Genomic DNA, 20295 nt, shown 5'->3' with positions numbered 1-20295 from the left:
TTGTTAATTAAAATTTCTTGCAAAATGAAACACAGTGTGATGAATTTAAAACACTACAATCAAAATACCATTAGTATGTGTTCTGGCTCTTTGTCTTTGTCTTCTTTTTACAGTAAAGTTGAGCGTTTTTCATCCAAAAATAGGCTGCATTTTTGTACAAACAGAATAAAGACTGTTACCATACTGTTATACAATATTGTATATATATCATATAAATACTGCATTGATAAAATCTTTGTATCAGCATAGGATAAAGTGCACATCTGTCTATCCATTGGCTCCAGTTGGGCTAAACTCACATCCCAGCTTCCCATAGACACACTGTAAAAGTTGATACTGCCACATAGGTAGAGTTTTGAGAATACACAAATGTTTCCTATTATGGCAAAGCTCACAGTAATTGAACTGATACTGTAAGTAATATGAGAACACGACAATAAGACAATGATAAGACTGTCTTTCTGGGGATGTAATGAGGAAATCAGCGCACAAATACAAAAAAGTAATAGATCAAATGTTTACGTGTTACTGTAGGCTAGAGGAAAATGTTCAGCTGACTGAACTGACTGTTTTCATCGGCCTTCCTCTCTGTTCTCCATGCTACTCCATTTTACCCAACGCAGTGGAGGTTACCTGGGGCCTCTTTATGCCCTGGACTGCTTTGCCAATTGAGTTTGAACAGCTCAGATGTGAGTCACACCAACTAGTAATGAGGTTGTGTCATTTTAATGGCCAGTGTTTTCCGGCTGAACAAGCTGAACAAAGTGTGCTGAATGATGCAGTTTGTGCTGAGAGTTCTACAAAAATGTGGTTTAAATTTCTATTTAAGTGAAAACAGTGGAATTATGCTTAAAGTTCAACAGTCTGGAGTCTTGTTCATGCATGAGCTTCAAGTTTTCAGAATTGTGTGCATAGTTTCATTTTGTGTACATAAGAAAGAAACACTGCAACATTCAGGGGGTAAACAGAACAATCATTTGTTCTTGTTGACTGCTGTAACTGCTCAGCCTGTTCAATAGCACCACCAAGAGGAGTGATGGTACATTGAAACCTCAGTATCATTAACACCTACAGTATTTTGTTGGATTTAAGAACATTTACTCAAGTACTTTCCATCAAGGACCACTTTGGAAATTAATGTTTTTAGGGATGTCTTTATGTGTTATCCTCTCGGGCTTTTGTGTTTTGTGCTTTTAAACTCCTAATAAAAATTAAAGCAAGTGGAAATACTTGTAAGTCCTGCTTTACTGAATTTAAGAGGGTCATATTGTACTTTTTACTCCACTACATTTAGTTAACATCTGAAGTCCCTAGTTATTTTACAGATTGAGATTTTATATACAGTAAGATCAGTTCAGAATCATTTCAGTCCTTATTTTCTTGAGATCTGCCAGTGCTGTGAGGACGTTCCAACCATTTTTAAAATGCAAATTGACTCGTTTCCAGTATTACATAAAATCAGATTGAAATTTTTATAATTCTTAAATTGCAATCTGCTTTTTTCTTGTTTCACATATTTTTTTTAAAAAACCTTTGTTTAAATAAGTGATTTTAATGTTTTTACTGCATATATGTCATAATGTTGTAATAAAAGTATAATAAGTAGTCACTTTAGTGGCATCTAGTGGTGAGGTTGTGGAACTGAAACTTCTGCCATGTGCCAAGTATGTGACAGAACAACTTAAGTACATAAGAAAAAAACAACTCAAACCACAACTTAATCCAGCTCTTTTTACTTTATTGACAGAGATGCACAATGATGGGGGTGGGAAATGATTTCTGAGGAATGACTTCTCTCTCAATCTTACTGCCTTCTAAACGTGACAGTGACATTTTAAACTTCCATGCTGTTGCAGAACATCCACCTACTACAGATTCCCCTTCAGTTTCTCCATGTTGATCAATAAAGAACAGATCACTAAGCAGAAAAGGTAATTTATGTCAACGTTAGCACACAATGCAGGATTTAAGAGTCAGTTCATCTCCTCCTTCAAAGCTCTGACTGACATCCTGATGTAAGTTAAACTGTATTCCCTTTGGACCTTTATAGCTGTGTGTGTGAGGTCAGTATGCAGTGTCGTAGAGGTGTGCAAAGTGGGTGCGTGGTTTTTTTTTTGTTTTTTTTTAATCAAACAGATGAGATGCTCTGTGCACAAGATGTTGACTGTTGCTGGAGAACAACACAGAGAGAACCCAGAGGGACCAGACCGGAGAGTTGTAAACACTTCTGTCACTTCACTCTGAATAAGCACCAGTCAACATAATCAGTCACTTGCACAGAACAGAACATTTATGATTGATAGTGCAACACTGCCACAGGAAAAATGCAGGTTTTATGAAGGAAATATTTGCATAAATAATATTACACTACATACAAGTAAAACAAAAATGACTTCACTAAAGACAAGACAAGACAGATTATATATAATGATATTTTTTCTGAGGAATGAATGAATGAATACTGATTTCTGAGTAGATGTTCCCAATTTGATTCTAAAAAGTGATGAGAAGTTTAAAACAAACAGTAGTGGGAGAGAAAATCTTGTGGAGTGTCACTCATGGAAACTGCATTACACACACAAAACAATCACTACTCAGCGGCACACAGATTCTCAAGAGATGAGTGACAATAGTATTAGGGTTGTCGTCGGATCTTAGTCCTCAAACCGTCCATCCAGGATGCTTTCGAAGGTGAAGGGGAGAAACTTGAAGCCCTGGCCTGTGTAAAACTTGTTTTGGAACTCCACCCTGTAAAGAAAATAACGAGCCATTCAAAACAAATACAAAAAACGAGAATTACCGTCTCGCAGCTGTATGTTTCCTTGAACCAGTCAAGCTGCAATTACAGTTTACATCAATGTTTGTGAAAACATGGATGCTTCACACACATCTTGCCCCCAGCAGCACAGAAGATCCATAAAATAAGCACAGTTTCTAGGTGGACACCCAAAATTAGAGTCACCAATTTGTTATCTGACCAAATGTCTCAAACTCTAATCAGGTCATTAGTGAGTCCAAGTGGATGTTTGTGCCAAAATTTGAAGAATTTCCCTCAAGAGAATGGGATGGACGGCTATCGCCAGCCTGAAGGCATAAAAACCAATAACCAGAAAGGCTCGCACACAATAACACAGGCACACAGTGGTGATGGCTGTCCACGTTGGGTAATGCTGAGCAGAGCAGTTGTGGCTGACGACCCTTGCTCTTCATTCCACAGCCTGCACCCACCTGAACCCACTCCTGTCTACATCCCTGCTCCTGGACTGGGGCCCAGGGTCAGACACATAAGCCTCTTCCCCCCTGGAAAATGATCAGGCTCTATTTTTAAAAAGCAAATACTGAGCGACGGCTGGATGACCTTTAAACTGAGAAGCCACGAATACCTGTCATTCCATAGTCTGTCTGGTGTAGGAAAGTAGACGAAGGGGGGATAGACATTTTAAAAATATTACTGTACATAACTTCCTGAAATCTTTCTTGCAAAAATGCTCCAGGAAAATCCAAATCACAGGGCACATTTGTTTTTAATTCAACACAGTAGGTGTACTTGTATTCTTTAGAAATCATAAACACTATGTTACTACTTTTCCTAGTTTACTGGTGCTGTCATCTCTCTGTTTATACTGTAAATTATCAGAGGCATGGATTCGAGTCGGAGAACTTGGACTAATGTAAGTCACAGTCGGTCGCAAAATTAAAAAGCAAACTGCAACTCCACTTGGACTTTATCACAAATGACACATGACTTAATTTGGACTTGAACCTTTTGACATGAAAATACCTGACATCTTTCCCCAAGCAGAAAGATTACAAAGTTATATAAAAGTGAGCCACAAATCAATTCTTCTCCCTTTATTTTCTGCATCAACTAACATTAACGTTATTCATTCCCAGCAAGTCGACTCTTTGAACCAATCCAACAGCATCCAATTAAGTCGCAGGACAGATCCATGAAGAACTAACTTAACATCATTGAACGCCACTTAGAAAAACGATGCAGAGGATCATTTTGTCCATGTAAAAGAATGACACGGTGGTCAGCAAAAAAACTAATTGCAAAATGCAGATCTTCCAAGTTGATAATTACAGACGGAGACGCAACAATTTCCTACAAACATGTTTTAACAATTCAGTAAAAAGAAATTTTGAAGCACTCAAGATTTTTGTAAATATAACATAGATTATCACTCTGGCATCACATTTGGGGTAGAGCACATATGGCTTGTTGAGGACCCCAAGTTTAGGACTTGGTACATGTCTCGAGACTTGTCTGTCTTGACTTAGGACTTGAGTGCGAAGACTTTAGACTTACTTCTGACTTTAAAACTAATGACTTGGTCCTACCTCTCTAAAATAAAAAATACTGTTTGTCTCAAGGATCTCCTCAACTACAAGAACATCTCTAGACAGATGAGCACCTAAAGGTAGAGAGCCCGACAACATTTTTCTCTATCTTTAATTTGACCTTACACATGACATTACGTTATCACGTGATGTCCTGATGCAATAATTGGAAATTAACTACTATGACTGGTGTTTTCATATTGTATTCACGACTGCACCTCATTGTCTCTGAAGACGCTTCAGTGAGAGCTGAGTCACCCAGTATTCCTGTGTAAAGGATAATTATAGAGAGGAGTCGCTGCAACGCAGGCATGCTCTGTAAACGTGCCAGCGGATTATAAAAACCAGGATGACATTCAGCAAAGCCTGACTAAGACATTAATGAGGAGATAACAAAGGCTCGTCGGTGCCATAGCAAGGAGTCACGGACACAGACTGTTCTGTACACGACACATGCAGAAAAAATGAAAAGCATAACACTGACTGGAGCCAGACATGTTCCAGGCCGCAGGCCAGGAAAGAGAGAAGGCGATGTGAAACTGAAATTTGTTAACTTCTGATTGGGACACACCCCTCTCGACTGGTGCTGAGGCACTGATGGGTACTGATGGTGCAGCAGCCTCCAGCTTAAAACACCAATATTCTGGTTACTTTTCTATAAATTTTTGTAAATGTTTTGTTTTATAATTTGTTGTTAATTCTCAACCGTATAACCATCTAAGGAAACAGGGTAACCTGTTGTATGGACTGAAATTTATATTTTCAGCGTAGTAGGCTTAAGCAGTCACCTTCTCATTTGTTACTGTTCACCTGCAGATGGCGTTACAGGTCTGTGGTTTACGGTACTTACAGCCATTTTGCATAAGTGAAGGCCTCCTCTTTGAAAATAGCAAATCCAGTGTACAGTAACTGAGTTTTGGATTCATACTCATTGTGTATAATACACTGAATGCGATGCTCAAAAGTTGTTTACTAGATTATTAGAACAGCAGTGGAGTGTTTTTCTGTCAAAAATATGAAAACTTGAGGGCTGCAGCCAGCAGCTGCAAACCAGGCTGCAATGTAACCACTTGGGGTGTTTGTGCACTGTCAATTTACGTCCACTAAAAGTGCTTCTTTTTGCCACTGACAGGCTCGGATTGTTGTTACAAGTGTCTGACAACACCATGAAATGGATCTCTACAGAGACAGAACTTTTTGTTGAAGATTAAGATCCTTTGTTTCACCAGAAACAGCCCGAAATTGCCATCACCAAACCCATCAGACTCCATTTAAATAGACCGTAATTGTAGCCTGTATAGAGCCAGCATATTTTCACATCTAACTGGGTAAATTAAGGGTTTATTTCAATCAAGAGTTGCTGTTTGTTGGAACAGTGGAAAGACAAACCATAATGGTTTTTTGCGAGTTCTATTTTGTTCCTGTTGACTTTGAATAAAGTATGTTTTATGCTGATAAAATTGCTGTTTATTTAAATTGAGTCTTGTGGGTTTGATGAAAGTGACTGTGCTGTTTCTGGTTTAACCTGAAGCTCTTAACAGAGGGGTTTATCTCTGTAAGCATCCTTTCTACAATGTTGTCAGACACTTTGGATAGTAAACTGAACCTGTCAGTGGTGAAAACAAGCACTTTTAGTAAACATGCATTCACAAAGTGCAATTAACCATTTACGTTATTGTTACATTGCGTACATTACGTTCCCATTGGTCACTTAGACACAAAAACATGAAAAGACCAAAAAGAGAAAGCAGATGAAAAGCATACAAAAAAGAAATACCACAAACACAATAGTCAACTTACCAGTGCAGTCGCAGTGCATGCAAGAAGGCTGACAAGCCCTCCATAATGAGAAGAATGGCAACTGTGAGAATAGCAAAGAAGAAAAAGACTATGGACACAAGTAAGAAACCCGCGAGGCTTCTGGTAGAAAGGCCAATGTGCATCACCATGGACCACAGCACCTCTGACAACTCTGCGCATGGGACAAAAAGAGGACACGGGTTTCAGTGCTGTGATAAGTGTATGGGTTATATTTCCACTTCTCTACTAAATGTATGCATATTGTTGTGTTAATCTTTAGTCAAAACCTTGATATTAAAAAGGGAGGAAAAGTGTAACTTACGTGCATGAGCCAGACTGAGGGCCCAAAGCCTCAGATAAGAGGCGGTGTTGGAGATACAGCCCAGGCAGTACTCTATGGTGTGGATCGCTTGATGCACTGCCACATCACCAAAGTTAAACTGTGAGACAAAGAAATAACATCAAAACGTGACCACATGTCAGCATGAATCTCTAGAAAATAACATCTTTATGGCAGGTCCTGGCGTCCACATAGGAGGAGACTGGTTCAATGTATGTGCATGATCATTCAGGTAATTGATAGGAAACCCATTTGCCACCACAGATCACCAAAGCCCCTTAAATTAAATGGAGACACCGTCATCTGAGGACCCTGTGAACCCAAAGTATCAGCTGCCCTGCTCATCACGCACATCACCAGGACTGCAAGAACACAATGGCCTATTGGCACCCACTGCTTAAGGAATCTCTGCAACCTATGTTTCAACAAGTGACTCCTGGAAGACACCAGCCACACGCCGACTAACACTTACACGCACACCGACACAGCTAAGACCAGCAAGCAACGGTTGACAGCATACGTAGACGACAAAATGAGGGGCAGAAAGAAAGAAATACTAGACATGCACTTTGACAGGAGGGGGATAGGTTGCAGGGTGGGTGGAGGTGCAGCGTGAGCTCCTGTCCTACCTCTTCATCCTCGTGGGCCTTGACAGCAGGTGACAAAAGGCAACGCTTGGTTATAGACAGCACACACACAGATCGACAGACATCAGTAAACAGAAAAGTTACGAGAGAAATCGGTTACTCGCTTAAAAAGGAAAGAGGGTGAATATTACAGGATGACAACACTCTGCTCACATGTGCTGTCAGTGCATTTTAGAATTAAATTAGGGGGAATATATATAAAGAGGTTCACAATAAAATACTTCAGCACAACTGATTCCAGGTGGTGTTAAAGCTCTTTGAGATGAACAACAAACAACCAGAATGGTCGGATTCTTAATCAACCTGGATATTTTTTATATTTACAAGCAACTGCACACAAAACAGACCAGATAAAAAAACAAAAAACAACAAAACAAACAACATTTCTGAATTTAATCTCTCAACAGCATTCTCAATAGCCATCTATAATCTAAGGGTGGCAGTGTGGAGCTTGTTAAATCTTTTTGCTAAAGTGGACCTTCATCCATAATTAATGTTTTTCATTGCCACAGTGGAAGTGGAAACATGAGGTATCGATTTTTGTTTCCAACTGTGGCTGAGTAACTGAATTATTAAAAGAAGTGAGTAGATCCAATAACGTGGGCCCCACTCCCATCCTCCCTCACCAGACTGCTGGCCTGCCGTTTCTCCAGCTTTGAGAGCAACAGGGAAAAAATGCATTCAGGTGGGAGACATTGTTACTGATGAGAATATGTCTCTTTTACCTCAGGCTCCTCCTCAGAGTGCTGTGAGAGCTGGTCATGCTGGATGATTTCAGCCTCGTCCTCAGTGGGTCCGTTGCCCACCCTGATCCCTCCAAAGTTCTGTGTACCCTGAAACAGAAAATGGGAAAAATAGAAAAGTTTAAAAAGGGTTACAATTGAGATACAATGTATTAACTTCAAGTGATACCATTTGCTTCTTACCAGGTGTTTCCGCCACAAATACTGTCTCCGCAGAATTAGAGTTTTCACTATTAACATACAGGGAACACAAGCCAAGGCGATAACCACCAACAGTGATTGTACGACCATCTACATATTCAGGGGAGAAAAGAGAATAAGAAAAACAGGACAATGAGGTTGTGGTTGTTCATTTCAGGACAAAACAACAGATGTATGTATCTAACAAGTATCTCACCTGTCCTCTGTAGAGAGGTTTGGTACTGGGGTCGCTGTAGTTGAAGAGGAACATGTTGATAAAGGCGATGAGGATACTGGGAGCATCCTTGGATATGTGTGCATCATATGCGACCCATTTGTAGAAGATCAGAATGGCCAGGTAGCCAAAGAGACTGGACATGAAGACAATCTCTGGGATGAATCCCAAGTAGATATTCAGCGGCTTCTTGAAATACCTGCAGAGGACCACAAACGTTCACTCTGAATCTGTGCGTAATTGCCACGGGAACAAAGACAAAGAAATAATCAATTTAAGTGTAAATGTTGGATGAAAATCTCACAGGTGGTTGAAGAGACTCAGTGTGACTCCAAACAGCATGTGGATTACTCCCAGGATTACAGACATCTTCATCTTGAATGAGTTCAGGAACGTCAGCTTGTTGATGGCAATGTTCCAAATCTGAGAAACAAAGTGGTCAAACATGAGTGCTCAATAATGCTCAACATATTTTCATTCTGGGGCAGCTTTCTCCTTTAACCATATTCAGTTACAATAAACCTAATTTATAGAAGCAAGTTTATGTTATAACACAATAACATAATAATATAAACATATCACGGATCGTAATAACACTCATTGGGATAATAGTTAATATCGCACCCAAAGAGACTCCTTGTCAACCAACAGTATAAGAGACTCTGCAAAGACCGACTGCATATACAATGTCAAAAAATGTAAAGGTATTAATCAAGCAATTTTCATACTGTCCCATGCCTGCTTGAAAGCATGTAAAGAGCATCAACTAAGCTAGTTTGATTTTTGCAGAATAAAGAGCATGCAAATTGCAAAGGAAAATGTTTACCGGATCGATGCCAATGGGATACGGCCCTTTGAACACCCCATCTATTGCTGGATCCAACTGCCAAACTTTATTGGTTTCCAGTGTTTCAATCCTGAATGGAATGAGAACACCAATTAGTTTTGTGACTTCTATTACATCACATCTACAGCAGTCAGAAGGGTTAAAACTCAGGTTGGTGACTTACGTCCAGTTGCCTCCTACCCGACGGTCGAACATTGGCCTGACGCTCCAGCCAGAGCCAAAAGCGTTGAGGGACTTGGAGAAGCAGTCATTGTAAATGATCCCAGTGTAGACTGAGAAGATTCCCATCAGCAGGATGATGTAGCGCCCTGCGAACACCATGCTGAACATCTGCCATAGAACAATCAATGAGTAACTAGGTTATAAAACAAGAAAAGCTGCATTTCTGCAATTATGAACATAACCCACAGAAGCACAAAGCTCTGTACAGCTGTGGGGCTGGTGCACCACCAGTGAGGATGCTGTGGGGCTGATGAGATGGCCATGATGGAAGTCATACCTCATTATCGTTCTTCTGGGCCATCAGTCTGCTCTCTCTCAACACCAGGTATAGGGCAGCACAGGTCATGAGCACCCCGTGGCCCAGGTCACCAAACATAACAGCAAATAGGAAGGGGAAGGTGATGATGGTGTATGGCGCTGGAGACGAGGAGGTGGTGACGCAGGCATCATGTGAGGGGAGGGCGGTGTGGCAGGTGAAACAACATATGAGTGTCACAATACAGAGCATGTCCAAACAAACTGATAATGGGTGATGAGGCCGAGTACGTAGCACGCCTTTCAGTGACTGTAGTTCAATACTACAGGCAGCCAGGTAAACAGAATAAAAAACAACAACAAAATGTTCAGCTGTCTTGAAAGACAAATTATAACACTGATGGTCTCATGACAAACAGAGGTTCAAAGTTTAGGACTGTACACATAAAGGTGTGACACATGCTTACCTGGGTTAATCTCACGGTAGCTGCCAATTCCATAAGCATCCACAATGTTTTGGAAGCCTGAGGTGAATTTATTTGTCTTGTTATAGGTGGGTGGGGTCTGCTTGGTCTGCATCCTATTGAGGATGGAAGGCACAGTGGAGCCACTCTTCTCCTAAAGCGCACAACACATACAAGAAGTATTTAACAATCTTATCTATCTTTTTAAAAATGGGATCACGTGCAGAGAATGCCGAGAGCCAAGTGTACACAAGTGGTATCATGCTGCTTTATCAATTTTCATCTTGGTAAGAAAAAAAGGGACCCCTGGGTAAAGCCAGTTGAATACCCCTGCAGTACACTATGGCCTGGTGTTTCAAGACAAGCAAAATAAAGACAGTTGAGAGATGACGTGAGCATAGAGACAGTGCAAAGCCTAACAGAGCCAAGTCTCTGTCGCTACACCAAGTGTACAACTAAAACAAATGTCTTTTTTATTCCACACATTTTTCCCTTCTCTACATCTAGCATCTACTCTACCCACAATACAAATCAACTGCAAACAGTTCAGTCGAAGACTTGTGTTTTATCCCAGTGCTGTCCAATGTACTGTAGCCTCCAGTCACTAGCTTCAAGCAGAGATGAGGAGGGGGCTACACAGGTCTGGTGAGCTCACCTCTCTCCAAAACCACAGCCCCAGATTCTTTTAGTTTTTAGCACAATGTGTCACTACCAAAAATGTAACTGCCTGGCAGAGGAAATAACAAGTTAGCACCCAAAACAAATGCAGCATTTGCTTGTGATCACTGCAGTGTAAGAAGCTGCCTGTCTCAACTTGTCAACTGTTTTGCGTAGCCCCATTCACCACCTCCTTTTCGACGACCTACAACTGTCTGCAACTGGTCACCAGAATGAGAATTTGTTGCAGTCAGCATAACTTTCGGTTTATTTAAAAACACTGAAACTATTTTTTGGACTCTGTTTACTTCTTGTTTTGAGGAACTTGCATGTCTGCTGCCATAAGTTGTAAGCTCCTCTAATTGGAATTAAACAACTAGGTAAATAACTGTCAAAGTAAATGTACGAATATGTTAGTACACACAAAAGCTTGGGTATACTGCAAACATCCTGTTTGCACTGACATGGTTTAGATCTGTTTGTTTTAAACTGGTTCTGCTATGTTCAGTACATCACCAGGTAAATTTGACCCTGTGTCTCTTTTCTAAGAACAAAACAGAGGCTGGTGACTGTGTCTTTACAAAATAGAGTTAACCTACGAAATGGAGGATATTTTCCTTAAACATAAACTGCCTGGTGCTCAGTTACTCACCGTTCCCCTGCGCAGGGCAAACTGGATAGAGTCCATGTCCGAGACAGGACACCAGACCTCGGCGATCAGACACTTCTGAGTGACGTCGATGTTGCAGAGGTTGAGGGTGTGGTAGATGGCCTTCATCTTCCTCACCTTGATGAACCACACTCTGATGGTCTTGGCTGCAGCCTGCAGGACCCTCTGCCTGTGATCCTCGGTCTGGTTCAGCACCTTTAGAGGGAGACAAGAGTAAAATTGTTTAGGACTGGAATGAAATCTTTTGTACTTTTACTTTCTACCTTGGCTCTTTAAAGAGAGATTGCAATGCTTTTCTGGTAAAAACAAAATGTCTGCTACATTAGATATTGGCAACTGTGGGACTATAAATCCACTCTTTACAATCCTTGAGCCAAAAAGTGACAAGACAAATGTCCACTGTGGGAGCCAGAAACACCTATAACTGCCATTTTGGTTCACCTTGTGCTTTTCTATGGCCTGCAAGCAGATATGAGGGAGGGTAGGTCATTTTTCTCATAATAATAAATGACAAACTCCTTGTTTTAACACCCAATTGCAATTATTAATTAAAGTGCTATCAAAGACATTTATGCACTATAAATCTATGTCCCCTACAATCGGAAAATGCTGCTAAAAATAGAGTAGCACTGAATGATTCGTTCCATGATATTCATAGAAAGGGTTTAGATTTACCAGTGTGATTAGTGAGCAGTTAGTCATAAGATGAAGAGCAACAGGCTGTCTAATCCATTAGGTTTTCCCGAAAGAGATATAGGATATTCCCAGATATGCTGCTGCATGACTCACATTTAAAGCAGAGACCCATGATCAGCAAATAGCAGGATATCTAAGCTCTGTGCTGTCTGCCTACAGACACAATCTCGCCTGCTGTCGAGAGGCTTAATAGCCCACACATAGCAGATCGCTGTCCAAACAGCTTGACATTCTTCATCAACCATGTCATTCAGCTCTCATGCACACGTAGTGACAAGTATAACGCTGCATCCGCAAACGCCAAGATCCACATTCCCCGGGATGCAAAACCGTGAGAGGATATCAATCCATTTGTCAAATGGGATGTGTATCAAGTATCAGTCTTGAGCAACCCATTTCTGTGGCAAATGTCAATGATGCTATAATATCTGAGTACATGACACGTGAACACAATTGACACAACTTGCTGACAGAAGTGAATATCTCATGTTACTTCACTTCTAACAGCCTGCAGACCAGGATGCAGTCAGTACAACATATGTAATCTCTCTGTGATATGTGAGTCTGTGTGACATGATGTAAAACACACATATGAGCGGATGTATCCTCACAACCATACAAGACAGTTCTTATTTGCAAAGCTCAAGGAAAGAGGGATTCCCTGGGGCTCTACCTTGTGCTAGATAACGAGTCACTGAGGAGTAATTCAACACTGCGCACACAATAACAACATTGTAATGGAAAGACTCTGCCTGCTGGAGGACAATTCTCTGGGCTGAAGCTAGACAGCTGAGGTGTTGATCAGCAGTTGCGAAAGTTTATTGAAACAAACCAATAACTATGTTTCCGCAAATGAACAGGGCAGTGTGGCACAAATAAAAGTTTTAACAGGAGAGGATTGCAAGTAAAATGAAATGAGCAGATGTATCACCTCATTATTAGAAAATGTATAGTACATTTTGTCTGTTAAACAGTGATTGAGAAGGGTCTACTTAGTGTTTTAGTTACCTACAGAGAAGTTATGAGTCCACCTTCTCTAGCATCCCTAAAGTATTTATCCCTCACTCACTATCTATAAATTTATATCAGTAGCTAGTGAAAAAAAACGTAAGTGATATATAGTAGTAGTATAACATAGCTACGTTATAGGCCAACAGATCTTATGGAAATGTTTTCTATGAGCTGACATTCATGCAACTTAAATCAAATTAATTTATTGCTTATATAATATATGGCTGAGCGCCAAGACAGGAAGCTGAGAATAAACTGTGAGGAGCAGAAGTATTACACGCCTTGTGAAATTTCCTCTAATGACACTTTCCAGTGGATTTCTACAAAAATGTGCTGCTGACAAGGCAGAAACAAACAAAAAAGAGAGAACTTATCAGTTCAAGTGTGTTTCTGTGGAGGTCAGTGCTAATGAGTCAACATTGTGTAGCTGTATTCCCTGCCAGTATATTTACCATTTGTAGGTCATCAATGCGTGCATTCACCCCTGCCAACATCTCTTTCCTCTCCTGGGGTGTTTCTGGACATGGGTACAAGGTTGCTCTGAACCTAAAGACAGATAAAGAAGAAGCATAGTTAGATCTTAAGACTCTTTTGGCAGAGAACACTTTATAAAAATGTACAAATGTTGGCCAGCCACTCACCCCTCACAGATCTTCTTGACTCTATTCTTCAGTTGGTCTCCCTGGAAGAAGATGATGAAGACAGACTTGTGGACGTGGTCACCCTGTAGAAATATTACACAGTTAGTCTGTCTTTAGTAGGAGAACATCGAAACAGGTACTATCAGCTTCACAAGACATCAGTGCTTAAACATTTCTGACCGTAGTCGGGTCCTCCAGAGGATCTTCAATGTCTGCCTGCCTCAGGAACACATTTCCTCTGCAAACTCTCCACAGCATCCTCTCGAAAGTGGGAATACGTTCCCTGCCAATGACTCCAGCCACAAATCTGTAACAAATGGAAAAATGCTGTCACCATTCTTGTTTGTTATCTAGGCTGGGATATATAAATCTTCTAAAAAAAATACCCCTAAAAACTTTGACAAACAAGTCAAAAAAAAAGAAAGAAGAAATTTATGTTTCTTAAATGCAAACTGCATTTACTCCAATGCCATAGTCTCAACAACATAATTATATGGACTTCCTTACAGTGACAGAAGACAGTTGGGAAAATCTTCATGCAGTCAGTTAGATTTCCCAACAATACAATATTTAGGCTGGGCATTGTCTGCCTATTCTCTTCTAAATAAAGAGCTGACATTGACAGAAATATCTCCACTAATGGGAATTACATTTATGAATGCGGATTGTGAGTAGATTTCCGCTTTAAGTGACCTTTGTTGCCTGACTAAGCCGGACAGCCTGAGCTGGTGTGTGGGAGGTGATTGGCTAGTTGTAACACTCAGGTCTGGTTTTGGCCACAGATGGCTGAAGTGCACAGAATGGAAATCTTCTAGAGAATCCTAATCCTTTTGAAGACCGCAAAAAGAGACTCACCCCAGTCTGAGAGGAGCCACTCGCACAGGCTCATTGGGGTCGAGAAGGGTGGATGACTCCTCCAGTAAGCTGGGATCCTCCATCTGCAGGAGTCAGTTAATTATTAATTAACATCATTCCCTGTTCTGCATCACCATATATACATACTTGTAAACACAGAAAACTCCATAGTATTGACATACATGTTGAGATTGGACAGAATAAAGATAAAGAGCCAGGGTCAGTGTTTATGTTTGTTTCCAGCAAAGACAGTGACTTTCTCCAGTTAATGGTTGACGGCTACGTGTTCAGTTCAATGATTTACCTCAATCAAAGCTCATAACAACTCGTACAAGATGACTTAACATTGTAAGTCGATACAGTTTTGTTTGTGAAGGCAGTGAAGTGAGACTGATGTTGGGCAATGGTGGGCTGGCGAGGCTTTGCTCCAGCAAATGATCAATAAACACAAAATCAAATCTGTGCAAAGGATTGTACAGCAGTGGAATTACAGCGTATTCACTAATGTGACTGGTTGGTGTAAATGTGCCAAGACCATGTGAGCAACTGTAAACGATCACGAGTGAAACACCTTCTGCCAGATCAAGCAGAAAAAAATGCTCCACTGTGTGTCAGTGTGTGTGTGTGTGGGTTTGGGTGTGCCTGATATCAGTGCTGACAGCTTATCAGCGGAAACTGTATTTCACCAATGCAAACCAGAAACGGCCGCCTTTAGACTAACACATTGTTTTTCTTGCTCATTGCCACAGTGAATATATTAAAAAAAATAAATAAATAAAGTTCTGGATTAACAATCACCTATCAGTACAAAATAGTTCGTTTGTTTCTAAGGCTGTATTTATTTTTTACAACCATGGCGATAAACAACGATAAAAGTAAAAGTGCAACTTCTCTTTCAGGCCACAACAATGTTAGTAAAATAAAAAAAAGCTGAGTACATCATTTTGCAGGGGCCTGCATGCAGAAGTTAAGCTGACCTCGTCAAAAAACTGTTGCGTGCGACGCAGGATGTGCTTGAGCTCAGTCAGTTCCAGGAAGTTCTTCTTAAGGGCTTCTTGGTTGGTGTTTATTTCCTTCAGCTCATTCTCAAGCTTCTCAAATGTGGCCTGTGGTGAGACACACAGAGGGGTCAGCAGAGGGACGCAGTAGATGACAGAGCTAGGTGTTAATCTTTGAGAGAGAGAGCAGTCACCTCCAGGTCGATCATGTCCCTTGGGAAGGGGACTTCAGGGTTTTCTCCTGTGTCAACTATTGGGATGTTGGCCTTCTTTATTTCCTTCTCCACAAATCCTGCGAGAGAGGAGTAACAAGGTAAAAAAAGGGGGCACAGGTGTACATGTAGTTGTTTACACTGGAAAAAGCACCATCCCATTTTTATTTGTACAGCTCTGTTATGGGTCTTGCCAGAAGCACCTCTGACAAGATATATATCACTTACTCAGTTTGCGATCCATTTCCTCACATCGTCGTACTTCATTGACAAACTTTCGTTGGAACACATTCACATCAGGATTTAGCTGTGAGAAAAGACCAAAAAAAAGAACAGAAGTGAGGGTCAACACAGACTATGCAGACCATGTAGTCATGTTCACAAAGACATGATGATTGAATAAAATCTGTAAAATCAGAAGGGGTGCAAAACAAAAAAAAACACACATACATCAGAAACCTAAGCTGTATCAATGTCAATAACTTAAATGATGATTCAGCAGAGCTATCCACTGACTCCCCTATCAATAGGTTTTTAAGTCTGTCAATATCCTCTTAAGAAAATAAAGCTCATTTTCTATATTGTCATTTTATATGGTGAAGGATGTACAATTTAATGAAATGATTAAGACACCACTGTCGATGCACAGACCTACTCTGTTACAGCCCATCCTGTATTCTAGCACAAAGCTTCCCTCAGGGCTCACTAGGAATGGGCTTTCTCATGTGTGGAATGAGGGGTCAGCTGTGAGCACATGATGAACATGATGCCGAAGGCATGCACTTTCTCTGCAACGTCAATGATTTGGTCATTTTCATTTCCATGACAGATGACACAGATGACTCAAGTGTCCCCCCCCACCCCAGACCCTTTACACAACACGTACCAGCTTTAAAAAGCAGGTTTCAGTAGCTAGAAAATGTCAACCTGTAGAAAATAAAGTAGTCATGATTCAGAGGACAACATAACAGTGGACTTACATCCCGAAACTGCACCATCCCGATCTCTCCCAGTTCACTGACACAACAGTAGGCGGCTTCTGACTGGAGGAAGAGCTGAGCCAGCGTCATCTCTTCACTTCTGAAGAGTTCTCCCATGTTGCTGAAGGATGGGAGTGCTCAGCACCCTTAAAATCAACCAGAACCTCTAGAAAGTGAACAGATATTATCCGTTAGTCACCCTCACAGACAGAAAAACTCTGGTAAAACATGAAGGATCTGAGCTCTACACTCAGCACTTTTCTCTGCATGGCACCTTAGTGTCAGGATCACTAATGAGAGAGGCCCATATCAGTTATGTGTTAGTCTAGCATAAGTGTGACAAAAAGAGAAAAGAAAAAAAATGATCAGCTTGCCCCTCATGCTGGTCTCATGATCACTACAGGAATGTGGTTACGCTCCAAATGAGTTTTATCTGCACCACTACACCATAGGGGACTTTGAAGTGGATATAATTTTACAGTAGATGCACAGCACAGGTTATTGTAAGCAGAATGCAGTTTCTGTATTATCTGTCATTTAACACAAATAATTAAGAATGTTTCAGAGTATGTTTCAGCTAAACAGCACAGCCTCATGCTGTAAAACGACCACACAGGGCTTATCTGTGGATTACAAGGTAGCATGTGACCAGTAGGTCCAGTAAGCCGCAACACTCCCACTGCAGCAACGCAAAGAGCACACCAACTGATTCAACACAGCAAAACAGGTTTGCTTAACACCGTGAAACATGACAAAACACCACCATTAACGTTATTTCAACGAGCCGCATTTAGCTCAGCGATTAACAAGTCAATTAGTCACCGTTACTACAGCTCCACCTGTCAGAGCTGATGCCAAACGGTTAATGGCTGACCAAATGAACATGTCACTGTCACAGCTACCTGGCCGGCTATCCGCTGAAACTATTAACACCGCAGACGTTAGCTAATTAGCTTACATTGACGTTATTTAACGTTAGCTAACAAAACAATATCAGTTGACGGGTGCTAGTCAGATTAGCATTCGTTAGCTAAACTTTAATGCTAATAACATGATAACGCTATACAACAGAATATTAGTGGGGTTAATATTTACTTTTTCTGACATATGTTTGCTAGATAGCTAACTTAGATGACAATTAATATAGCTCAGTTTGGAATTTAAAGGGTCTGTGCGGCTAACAGAGAGCTAACGCTAACTTAGCGCACCTGTTGCTCAATATTTGACTTAGCCCACAATATTAACATCAACGCTGGGGTAACGTTAGTCTAAATCGCGAATAGTGTCAATTTCCGTATAATTAAGCAACAGTTCCCTTACTGTTTTACGTGGAGATGTCGCTCTCCTCCTTGGTTTCCTTCCTGGTTTCCTCTGTGCTGTTTAGGATGGACTGCTCGGTGGTTGCGGCTGACAGCTCGTCTTCTTCTTCTTCTTCTACTCCTTCTTTGAGGTTTAACGGCAGGTGGCATACTGCACGCTGCATTACTGCCCCCCTCTGGATATACTCATTATACTCACTATATTTTAGTCGTGAAATTTATTAATCAAATACTTCTAATAAAACAAATGTTTTCCATCACTTGTCTATCTGCTCATACTTTCTGCATGTTACAAAAATATGCTGTCTCTGTTTCCCCCATAATGACAAGAGTCAGTGTGCTTCTTGTTACTTGTTCATTCCTGCCAGTTTCCCTACCTCATACCATACCCATGGATGAATTGAGCAACTTCAAAGAGATGCCAAACCATTACAAAGAACAAAAAAAAAAAAAAAGAAATCGAGATCTGGGGACATGCCGTGACAGACGGCCGATGAGAACATTGTTGTAGCCTGTCCTCCTGTGTAGGAGAGGTATCAGGGCCCTTTGCACATCTGTGAACAAGGGACCATTGTCTCATAATCAGTTCCTAACCATACCTACTTTGTTTTAGATCTCCCTGGTGCAGGCTTCCCAGTTATAGCCAGTGGCTTTTTAGTCTCCCACAGGACATTTTGTTCATCTTTAATGCTGCCCTTTCTCCTTTGTGCATCTGTGCGCTCAAATTTAGTTTTCTTTCTGCTTTCTCGGGCAAATTTGTTGGAACTGTACTGTAACACAAGTATTCACCATTGTGTATTTTCCTTATTAATTACTGCAACTTCATTTTGGTCACTCATAACAGAGTAACTCCTGCCTCCCTGTCCCTGCTCAGCACTTACTCCACTTGCATGTCTTACTGTCCTCCTGACCTTGTTTGTACTGAATCATATGCTGGAAAATATGTGTTCTTTGCACTACTGTAAATGCAGTATTTCTATTTCTCACTGCCACAATACATTTGTCATCCCAACATGGTGCTGACTTACTCTTTATTTTGCCCTGACTTGTAAGAAATTGATTCTAATGCATCTGAAAATATACCTTGTCTCATTTTATTATCAAATGTTTCTATGTTCATATTATAATCAATCTGATACCCATTTCCCACCACTGTTTTCTGTGATGTAGACATATTTACATTGCTCTAGACTTGTTAGGCCAAATTGTCACTCCCAATGGTTCAATCTTGGTACACCTTTTGAACAAAGCGTTGCATTTCGTATTTGTGACCACAAGAGGGCAGTAAACACTCGTGATTCTAAAGACACCTACCTGTCACCTCCACCCAGTGTCACACAGTGCTAATATCAGTAAAATCAGTGTTAATATCAACATGTGCAGCTCTTTATTAGTATGGTTATTACTAATAACAGTAGCAACATAAATACTGGTATCAATTGTATTCATAACGTGATGTTTTGATAACAGTTTTGTGGTGTAAAGACAGGCTGTCTGCTAAGGACATTAATTTATATATATATATATTTAAAAAAAAAAATATATATATATATATATATATATATAATTTTATATACTTTATTAATCGCCCTGAGGGGAAATTCAATAAGCATAGCCTACTGGTAGTCTGCCTCTGGTAAATACTTTCAGAATAAGCTAACCAAAGTGAAGCGATCTGATATTAATTCTATATCCATGTTTATTGTTCCTGGGGTCACAGTTAAAGCAGCTACACATTCTTCAGTGGAAATAATACAGATATTAACACCAACTGTTTATCCAGGCAGTTTATCTTTGTATGCTGATTGACAATTTGCACAGCCCTGTTTTTAAATGTATCTGGAGATATAAGAGAGAGTATTGTTTATTCGTTAGGCCTAGTATTCAGTATCTCCATTAGTTATTGCTGCAGTAAGAGCAACCCTTCCTGGCATCCACACAGCATGCAAAATAAGGCATAACATTAAATTATCACATCATAAATAATCCACAACATCAACAAAATTCAGTGAGAGAATATCAAGAGACAGCAGTAGTTTATTTCACATTCATGGTGTCATCTCACCAGTAGATGATCAAAGCAACCAGTAGAGCCCACAAAAAAGGCACACAGAAGTATGTGTGACTGCACACCACCACTAGTGTACAGCAAGCTAACACCACAAATACACTAACCTTC

At 40.5% G+C, this 20295-nt stretch overlaps 1 protein-coding gene across 3 annotated transcripts; it reads right to left on the bottom strand.

Annotated features, from left to right (window-relative positions):
• Positions 1 to 1721: 1721 nt before the first annotated feature.
• On the bottom strand, positions 1722 to 18254 carry atp6v0a1a (ATPase H+ transporting V0 subunit a1a). 3 transcript variants are annotated; one of them, XM_033644952.2, is made up of 22 exons: positions 18118 to 18254; positions 16798 to 16963; positions 16046 to 16124; positions 15800 to 15897; positions 15585 to 15713; positions 14608 to 14690; positions 13933 to 14059; positions 13753 to 13835; positions 13564 to 13657; positions 11387 to 11599; positions 10081 to 10231; positions 9636 to 9775; positions 9300 to 9466; positions 9116 to 9206; positions 8594 to 8712; positions 8272 to 8488; positions 8058 to 8165; positions 7857 to 7964; positions 7114 to 7158; positions 6467 to 6584; positions 6145 to 6316; positions 1722 to 2748 (listed from the first exon to the last, which is right to left on the bottom strand). In XM_033644952.2, exons 2-22 carry the CDS (start codon positions 16912 to 16914, stop codon positions 2655 to 2657), a joined length of 2553 nt encoding a protein of 850 aa, XP_033500843.1. In that variant the 5' UTR covers positions 16915 to 16963; positions 18118 to 18254; the 3' UTR covers positions 1722 to 2654. The 3 variants fall into 3 exon arrangements, with proteins under 3 accessions (XP_033500843.1, XP_033500845.1, XP_033500846.1); XM_033644954.2 differs by having other exon boundaries at positions 7114 to 7131; XM_033644955.2 differs by lacking the exon at positions 7114 to 7158.
• Between the last annotated feature and the right edge of the window lie 2041 nt (positions 18255 to 20295).

The sequence above is a fragment of the Epinephelus lanceolatus genome, chromosome 18 (genome assembly GCF_041903045.1).
Source record: "Epinephelus lanceolatus isolate andai-2023 chromosome 18, ASM4190304v1, whole genome shotgun sequence".
NCBI lineage: Eukaryota > Metazoa > Chordata > Actinopteri > Perciformes > Serranidae > Epinephelus > Epinephelus lanceolatus.
The sequence above is the reverse complement of the archived record's forward strand: the minus strand, read 5'-3'. Positions and strand labels throughout refer to the sequence as shown.

Bases quoted from the DNA above. Each gene is read 5' to 3' on its own strand.
- atp6v0a1a (XM_033644952.2), bottom strand. From the start codon at position 16,914: ATGGGAGAACTCTTCAGAAGTGAAGAGATGACGCTGGCTCAGCTCTTC. The intron at 9,207-9,299 runs GTAAGTCACCAA...CATTCCATTCAG, and splicing joins CGGGTAGGAGGCAACTGGAC to GATTGAAACACTGGAAACCA. The intron at 2,749-6,144 runs GTAAGTTGACTA...TTTTCTTTACAG, and splicing joins CATGCACTGCGACTGCACTG to GGTGGAGTTCCAAAACAAGT.